A 9911-nucleotide genomic window follows, 5' to 3' on the forward strand; every position below is an offset into this window, starting at 1 on the left:
CATATTCATCCTTGAAAGAATATGAGCGTGCTAGTGGTATATACCACACTCACCTCTAGAAGGAGGTTTGAGAGCAAATAAGAAAATAATGTCATTATTATGGCATAAATGATCATTGGTCACGTACTTATTGTACGCCAAAATATTTTGGCAATGTGATTATTAAAAGACAACGGTAATGCAAGAAACAGATCTTGCATATAATTTTGACCATAACCATAATGGTATAACTTTCTCTTTAAAAGAGATATTCACCATATCGATATTGATGAATATGTGGTACTACAAAATTAATTGAGAACTCTGCAAGACCCAATTATACTATTTTGGAGAAACAAAATTAATTACCAATAAGGTATTGTGTTGTCAAAAGTCTCAAAGAAACTTATTCAGTTTCCAAAGCGGTTGGTTATATTGAGACTATAAATAAAGGAAAGATTTGATATCTTCTATTAATATAACTTGTAGCGGGGTAATATGTATGTGAAAAGTTACCCGCTTATTCTTCAGTTTGTACTACACAAATAAAAGAATACCACAATAAACTGAATGTTATTGGTATAAAACCCATATCATAATAAACTCCAATAAACTTGGAGTTTATTGGTAATTGCACACGTCATGGTGTAAACCTGAACTTTATCAATATTGATAATTTATTCAGTTGGCATAACTGGTTTAACCATGTTAATTTACGTATGATGTGCAAAAATAAAAGAGAATTCACATGGGTAAATATTAAAGAACTAGAAAGTTCTTTATGATTTTTTTTATGTTGCTTGTTCTCATTAATTAATAGACCAACTAAAATTGGGATTGAATCTCATGAATACTAGAAATATCAAAGGTGAATATGGCCCCATTCACCTTCCATGTATACCACATAAGATGCATCTATGAGATGGTTACATGTGCGATTATTATTAACCCGCAACCTGGTGTTTGCGAGGTAACTTGCTCAATAATTTAATTTAGAGCATAATTTCCAGATTTTCTATTCAAGAAAGTTTATCTTGATAAGTTGGTTTACATCACAACTGGTTTAACAAAATATTTTATTGAGTGCCTCCACCTAGTAGTTAAATTATTGCTGATGAGAACAAAGTTATCTATATTAGTTTGATATAGGTTATATATGAAAGTATATTACATTCTCCCCTCACAAGTGGTTCAGGGTCAGGAACCAAATAATTCCATCTTATTATTATTGACATACGGTGTATATTTTGATTAACACCCTAACGCACAAAGGTGGGTTTTTAAAGTTAAGGAAGCAAGTTAGTTTTCCTAACATGAGGGGGAGACATGATACAATGGTTGAGAAAAAGTTACGTGGAATGAATTATCATTTGTACATCTAGATCCTCGAATAAGATAATATGAACCTTAAGTTCATAAAAAAGATAATTCATCTGCAGTATATTGCAAAGCATGCCAGACGCATTTATTGACCCAAAGAACGTAACTATATTCTCAGTGCAAATGCTCTTATTAAGTCCTAGAAGGACAAAGTCTAAGGTACGCTTAAAGCATATAGATAAATCGGTTTCAAATAAAACTTCTCGATAAAGAAGATGAGCAAATGATCATAATAAGGAGGCAAGTGATCTAGAAGATCACATGACATAACACTTCATAAAATCTCATGAGAGATTCAGGTACCTGAATATATGAATGAAGAGATCTCTATGTTATGTCTTTATGAAAAAATGTTGGAATCGATATAAAATATTCATCGACGACATCTATGATAACACGAAATATAGATGAGGATCTTAAGTCTGTCGCCTACAGACACAAAAATATTGACCAAATAGACGATACACAATTCAAATAGAATTGGTTTAATATGAAAGACATATAGTTTTGACATATAGTTTAAATACTTGAAAGTATAAAGTCAATGGTGTGTGCAATCACTTTTATTTATCTTATATGTCTAGCATGACATGAAAACTTGATATGCATCTAAAGTCTATTATATGGCTTATATGACTTAACTTATATGATAATTCTTGAAGGATTTAAATTGCTTAAAGCATATACAATTTTTGATCTTGAAGTACCACATCCTCAATGCAATTTATGCACAAATGTATCTTGCATAACTATAAGCATGATAATGTGATAGCGAGAATACCTCTATGGAGATATTGAAGAGTCATTCCACAATATTTATGAAGACATTATATATCTATCACGAATGATGATTTCAAGGTGCAAAATATTCATTCAAGTTAATATGGCGGATTTATTTATCAAATCTCTACCAACGATCTTTTGAAGATGGTGCACAAGATTGGATGTGAAGGCTCAAGGATGTGAATTGATGCTCTCACCATGGGGAGTTAATGCGTGTTGCACTCTTTTTCCCTTACAAAGTTTTGTCCCACTGGGTTTTCCTTGCAAGGTTTTTAACGAGGCAACCAAAAGGTGTATTGTTAGATATGTGTACTCTTTTTCTTTTACTAGAATTTTTTTCCCATTGGGTTTTATTTTGGTTAAGGTTTTAATGATGCACATTATCTGTTGAATAGACATTCAAGGGGGAGTGTTATAAATAGAATTTTATTTATGGTGAATGTCTATATTTGGAGAGATTCTAGGGTTTATTATTTGGTGGATAAGTCACCCTTTTCCTATAAATAGAGGATTTTATTCCATTGTAATTCATCCCATATTAATAAAAATTCTCTCTCTTTACTTTGCTCTGCAATACTCTGTCTTCTTCTATTATTTTATAACAGTAACTATGATATTCGAGTGGACTAATATTCTAGTGAAGACTTTTTCGACTTTTCAAGACCATGCTACCTTTTTTCTTATTCTTGGAGAAGTTATGTGGAAAAGAAAAAGTAGTACTCCTAAATATTAGGCATACTAACAAAAACTTACAGGAATCATGGAAATCTAAACTACATTAAGTATATTACTCCTATGTCTTTTTAAAAATATTCGACTTATATTCAAATAAGGAAAAATACATATCTATATAGTAAAATTCTACACGATATTAAATTCTTAAATATTAAGAATTATTACATAGTTTAAATAAGGAAAGGTAATTATTAATTTAAAAGTTTTAAATATTAAAATAATAATTAAATGACAATTTCATCCAGTGTGAACTCTATTTTTAAAAGATAAAAAGGCGAACGACATTTCTCTAAAGACCTTCGTGCTTTTAATATAGTATAGAAGAATAAATATAAATAGATATAGATTGACAAGCTTTCTTTGTAAACCTTGCATATTTGTATATAAACCTTACAAAAAAACAAAAACGATACCGTCAAATCTTTCTATAACAATTTTATTTGTTTCGAATATTTTTAGATATTATATTTAAGTGTTGTTATAGAGAACATACTATATTATAACTAGGAGTGTGCATAAGTTGGGTTGGTTCGAATTTTTTAATTACCAAACCAAATCAATTGTTTTGAATTTTTAAATCCATAAACCAAACCAAACCAATAGAATTCGAATTTTTCAATCGCGATTTTTCTCGGGGTTTTCGGATTTTTTTTCCGACAAAATCTTCATAGCATAAAATTTATAATTTGTGCTCTATTATTTCTTAAGTCCCAGTAGGATAAAACTATATAAGATGTTACCCAATAAAATAACATAAAATAATGTAAGATGAGTCATGATTATACTAAAATACTCAACAAATCGCATAAGATAAATATTGCTAATTAATAAGCCATAATAAGAATAAACATAATCTAAAAGTATTAAGTCTTGTTAAAATAAGTACGATTAATAAGTAATAAGTGTTAATTACATGACTAAATAATATTAAAAGTAAGTTATGCATTTTCACTATCTAAACCAATGCAAAACTTAAAAAAATAAATATCCATTACTATTGTCATTCCTAGTATTGAATTGAATTTTTTTTGTTTGTTAGCATTAGTAGTATTGATTTGATTGCTTTGGACTTTATTTGATAATAACTTTTATGGGCTATAAAACATATTTGATCATTCAAAAGTTCTAAGTTCAAGCTTGAAATAATACATTAAAAGAGAGAACTATTAAAGAGTTTAAAAACTATTTATAAATTACATTACAATAATTATTTTTATGTATAAAATATTTTTAAAACTTGTACACATATAATATCGGGTTGGTTTGGTTTCGTTTTGACTTTTTCAGTTAAAACCAAACCAAACAGTTGGTTTTTTTTTTCTAACACCAAACCAAATCAAACCAACTCATAGTCAGATTTTTTTTTCGATTTGACTCGGATTATCGGTTTCCTTTGTACACCCCTAATTATAACATAACACAAAAATTGGTTCCAAAAAAGCTTGGCTTTTATAGTAAATTGTTGTTATATTGAGATGCTGTTATAGAGAGTTTTGACTGTATTTATATAGATATTCGTGGATCTCAATTAAACTCGAATTCACGTTAAAAAAAATAAATCATATTCCTAACAAATCTAAGACTTGAAATGTAAATGCGTATGACATTTTGGCCTTCCTGCCGTTGCCTTTCGGCCCTTTTGGGATATGACTCTCTTCCTCTTTTGGGATATTTGTTCTTCCAATTATGGTGAAAAATCTTTCTTAAAAAGGTTACTTGAAGTCTTTTCCTTTCCTTAACCTTACCCGTTCGATTATTTTTCCAAAATCAATAAAATCCACCTCAAATTATGAGAATGATATTTTTCCAACACTAGTATATCCAACTATAATTCTTGTTATATACTCCTTTTATTCTACTCCACTTTTAGGTATCTTCGGGAGGAATTTAAAAATAGCCAGATTTACAAGTGGTCATTCGAAAATAGCTACAATTTCAAAAGTAATCGAAATTTAACCACTTTTCATGTGAAGATAATCTGAACAAAAACACTGTTCAAAATCCGGAAAAATACTTCAGTATAATATACCGGTTCAACATAATATACTGGAGATTGGAGCACTGGTGCTCCATTCTCCAATATATTATACTGGAACTTTTCGCGTGTTGGAGTTCCAACATAATATGCTGGAAGTTCATACACAGGTGCACCAATCTCCAGTATATTATGCTGGAACTTTCCGTGTTGCAGCAAAATAGTGGCTATTTTTCAATGACTTGGCAAACACTGACTATTTTTGAATAACCAGTCCAAAAACTGACTAACCCGTTTTACGGTATCTTCCCTTCTTTCGTTTTCTTCTCTTTAAAATGTAAAAGCGAGTTTTCTCGTTGTATTTCCTACATTAAAACTACTAGGACTGTTAATTGTAAGAGCACGATATTTTTAGAAAGAATAGATACAAAAAAAAAAGTAGTTTTTTTTTTAGTTATGAACACTCTAGACTACCTACTCTACTACCCTAATACTCGACCTCTATATGACCCTTGATAGGAAGGTTCATAACAGACAATAGTATTGACACACAATCTTACTTTCTGTTGGTAGTAGATTTTATGACTAACCGTTGTTTTCTTCCATTGTTGATCACCATATTATCTTGTTGTCTTTTATTCTATTTTTATATGGCTTTTGGTGTTGTCTCTTATCTATATTTTCATTAATGTGGTGCTTTTGCTTTCCTAAGCCGATGGTCTGTTGGAAACATCTCTCTATCCTCACAAGGTAAGGGTAAGGTCTGTGTATGCATTACCTTCCCCAGATCCAACTGTGTGGGATAATATTGGGTATGTTGTTGCTGTAACCTTTAAACTTTTATGTTAGGTGTCGGAACTATCTGAATTCAGTTGAACCTGTTGTACAAAGCTGCACCCGCTTCTGGTCACAGAAACAAACAGACAATAAAAGAGTTGACACAAAAAACAGTACATAACTAGCTTGATTGTGGCTGAGAAGATAAATACTCTTTCACCATCAAGATTTCACTGCATAGCTTCTTAGGCACTTGTTGCAATGCTTTTCCTTCTTGCCAGGCTTGCCCTACCATCACTCCTGGTCCCACATGGCGTATGTATATGACGATCTCATCGTTAAAGGGCCATGGATGCTCAGCTGAGATGTTAAAACACCTTAATTAGGTAAGTCATTCAACTGCACTAAAAGAAACAATAGAGAAAACTCGCCTACACTATATCATTGCCAAGGAAGAGGATCCATGACGATTGACGTGGTATTTCTTTACTAGCAATGTTTATAATATCAACCTAATCGAGAAATAAATCTACAAGCATTGCCTCAGTCCTTCCCCTCTCCTCCCCAAACCAAACCTTTTATTTTCTATGGAATTGGAAGAGAAACAGTAGATTTGGCAGCTGAGAGTCAGACATGACTTCAAAAGCAAGAGGAGCATTTAAAGGTGACTAAAGAATGACCTAAGAAGAAACTTCATGCATAACATTTTTTATTTGTACAATTGGTGCCATACAGAACATAGTGGGCTCTCATAGTGTCCATAAAATTTTCCCTGTGAACCGGCTAGAGAAGGTTTTGAGCTAGTCAACTTGGCAATAGAAAGGAAAATGAAAATGGAAATCCAAACAACTATAAGACCAAAAATGGTATTTCAAGACATGTAAAGCAGTACAGAAACAATTGTTCAAGAGTGGTTAGGGTAGATAGGTCACTAAAGTGTAAGAAAATAACTACAAAGCGCAAACTGCATATGGGAAATACGAGATTTGCGCAAGGAGCTCTTTATCCCTGTTTAACAAGATGTCTGATGCAATAACTCTCACCTGGCTTAGGGAAACCACGAGGAAAATCAGGGAGATCCAAGATTCCATCTTTGAATTCATATGCTAAATCACAAGGCTGTTCTGTTGACATCACTTCTTTGAGTTCACTAACCGTAAAGTACAGAGGATAAAATGAATTTGAGAGCCCAGAGAAAACTGATTCGCCTGCATAATGTGGATGATTGGTTAGGAAAATGTAGACAAGCAATTGATTGAGCAGTAAGCATATCATAAGTTAATCAGTGTTAAGTGAGGAACCTAACAAGCTGCTTAACATATTTTGCCTGATTCTTAGATATTGTTCCCGACCATTATTAGACATATATCATATATCTGATATTGCTGTCTTTGTAATAATAAAAAAGCAATATTACCAAGGTTGCATAATACTCATTATAGATGGACAAGTAACAAACTGCAACAGGATTGAAACAAACAACTATCTTCTTCAGATATTTTTTTTTTTAAAAGAAAAAGTTGACATAATGTGTTGGCATATAGCTGAAGATAGCTCTTAATGAACTTACTAATGAGTCGCCCGTATGTCCTCCCATCACCAGTGCGAAATACAACCTGGCATAAAAATTAGTTAAAGAATTCACTTAGTAGCACCAAATTACCAGAGTTGAATGCCTCTGAAAATTGGTCAAATAGACACCAGTTAAGGGGTATAACCTTTTTGAAGAAGTTTAACCAGGCAATCTGCAGTGGCCCTGTTCATATTTGAAGTATCTTAATCATTATCTGAATATTGAATTGAAAACAACAGAAACACTGGCATGTTACTAACAGCTGGTGGAATACATGTCACGTAAGAAAAGCAGGACAGGCTGCCCCTAAGGACCTAAAGATCATATGGCACAACCATCAAACTTTCCCTCCATGACTACCCTACCTCACCCACAATCAAACATGCATACAGATGAGTATGAATTAACATCAAACTCCTTCTGAGTATGGTGATTTTAAAATCCAGTATCATCTAAATTTCTCGTCTAATTTGCTTGAAATTTCAGATGCTAAGGGCAAAATAGAATAAAGATCAGACCACCAATCTTAGCTAAACTTGGCCAATTTTTTTATCATAGTCCAGTACTATTAGAAGCATAAATCAGAAAATAGAACAATTTGGATCATGAAATGACAAAAATCAAGATGACTAACCTCCACTCGTCCGGCACTTCCAAATTTCAGCAACTGTTTCAGTATCTCCGATTGCTAGCAAGCTAGATGCACTTTTCTGTACCAGCTTCGAATTATTGTATCGTGTGCCAGCAATCTCCCAAGCTTGTGATATCAACCTGCTTGAAGTTCAACTAAAAATATCAGAAATTGTAACACTATCAATTGTGTGATACGCTATGTTGCATAAGCTGACTGCACATAGAATGGTTTCTTTTTTATTTTAAAAAAGATACAAATTGCTTAAAATTTGAGAAGTAATGATACGTGACGAACATAGCAAGCTTTCTTGGTGGGGAGGGGGGAGATAATCATGCTTTGTCTTATAGCCATAGATCCTACCCTCAGTTTAAGCAATTATACTCTGAGACTCTGCAAGCTAATAAAATTTATACAAGCAAGTTTTTGTCGCAAATTTATAATAGCTCATGCCTCATAGATAACAAAGCAAAAGGACGGTCTGAGGGTTTAAGATAGCTGACGATGTAGGGGGACAACTATCCTAAGATGTCTAACAACCATGAATGCATCACAGAGAAAATCTTCCAATTTCTACAAACATTTACTTCCTATACTCAAGTGTTCCAAGAATAAAGTTTCTTTTGTTGAACAATTCAAATTCATTTTAACTAACTTAAATTTAAACAGAATGTAATTTTCCTTAATACACTGGTTTCTCACCTAATTTAACATTATCATCTGCTCTAACCAATTCTATCGGAAACAGCCTCTTTACCTTCACAAGGTATGGGTAAGGTCTGCGTACCCACTACCCTCCCCAAATCCCGCTTGTGGGATTATACTGGGTTTTTTGTTGTTGTTGTTATTGTTGTTGTTGTTGTTGTTGTTGTTGTTATCGACTCTCACCAATATAGTACAGGTATATAAAGTCAAATTATCCTATTAAGCTACATCCTCACTCAAACACATCATAAAGGGTCATATAGTTGAGTGTTCTCTGCTTCATAAAGCACAAGTCATAATAGCAAGGGTTTGAAAGGAGACGAAGTAACAGACAAACCTTGGGTTAAGCAAGGACAATAGCCTGTGCCGCCTTTCCTCGGGAATATCCCCAATTTTCTTCCTAACCACAACAACACACAATAATGAGAATGCTGAGAGTAAAAAAACATTCGCGACTACAGTAGACCTTACTTTTCCCCGAGAAGAATCTTATTGTTTAATAACTCAAAGTAAAAAATATTACAGCATGAACAAGCGCATACAGTAGACAAAAATGACAAGCAGAGAGCAAAATACTCTTTCTATTTAGGCCCTTTTGTGAATTGAACGGTAATGCATCAAATTTACTATATCGAAACAAGTGAGTAATATGGATTTACCAAAGATAAGAAGCGGGATTATAAGAAGCAGGGTCTAAAGGAATAAGCTCTTTGGGAGGGTCAAGGAAGGTGACAACATCCTGTTCGTCCAAGTAGACTATCTTGCCACTCGATAAAACTTGGTAGGGTTTTTCATCCCACGGTGAGGATGAGCAGGAGAATGAAGACGATGACGAAGAAGATGTTGAACTTGCTCGTGTAGCGCTGTGGTTTGCCGGACGCGATATTGATATAGACCTCAAACCGCTGGACGGAAGTGCTGAGCTCAACTTTGTGGAATTGAAATTGATGGCTGGCTGTCGATTTCGACAAATGATTATTTTGGGGGAGAAGCAGATTGATCGCCCGACCACGAGGTTATGGGCGCACGCCCTATCGGGGGCAGCTGCTGCCTGAGGATACTGCATTGTGAAGGCACAGGGTATAGCCGAGTAAGGGCAACCCTTACCACCATTTTTTTACACTCAAATGGTGTAAACATCAAAATGGTACAAAGTAGGGGTGGGCATATATTCGGGTAAAACCGATAACTCGAACCGTTAATTCTTTATTGTGTTATCGGTATTGGGTTATTGGGTTAACGGTTTGGTAACGGGTTAAATATTTTTTTTTATTGGGTTATCGGTTCGGGCTCGGTTTGCATTTTTGTTATTGGGTAAAAACCGATAACCCAATAAGAATGATGTAATTTACTAATTTTTAAGTATATACTAG

General features: G+C 33.5%; 1 protein-coding gene across 1 annotated transcript; it reads right to left on the reverse strand.

The window, feature by feature from the left end:
- Positions 1–5690: 5690 nt before the first annotated feature.
- LOC107828083 (uncharacterized) lies at positions 5691–9678 on the reverse strand. The gene is made up of 8 exons (XM_075218900.1): positions 9198–9678; positions 8876–8938; positions 7837–7973; positions 7348–7385; positions 7200–7245; positions 6673–6837; positions 5842–5989; positions 5691–5755 (listed from the first exon to the last, which is right to left on the reverse strand). Exons 1-8 carry the CDS (start codon positions 9602–9604, stop codon positions 5698–5700), a joined length of 1062 nt encoding a protein of 353 aa, XP_075075001.1. The 5' UTR covers positions 9605–9678; the 3' UTR covers positions 5691–5697.
- Positions 9679–9911: the final 233 nt, after the last annotated feature.

The sequence above is a fragment of the Nicotiana tabacum genome, chromosome 8 (assembly GCF_000715075.1).
Source record: "Nicotiana tabacum cultivar K326 chromosome 8, ASM71507v2, whole genome shotgun sequence".
Lineage (NCBI taxonomy): Eukaryota > Viridiplantae > Streptophyta > Magnoliopsida > Solanales > Solanaceae > Nicotiana > Nicotiana tabacum.

Coding starts and splice junctions, on each gene's coding strand:
- LOC107828083 (XM_075218900.1), bottom strand. CDS start 9,604: ATGCAGTATCCTCAGGCAGCAGCTGCCCCCGATAGGGCGTGCGCCCAT. Junction 7,386..7,836: donor GAAGTGCCGGACGAGTGGAG/GTTAGTCATCTT, acceptor AAATATGAACAG/GGCCACTGCAGATTGCCTGG. Junction 5,756..5,841: donor GAAATCTTGATGGTGAAAGA/GTATTTATCTTC, acceptor TTCTGTGACCAG/AAGCGGGTGCAGCTTTGTAC.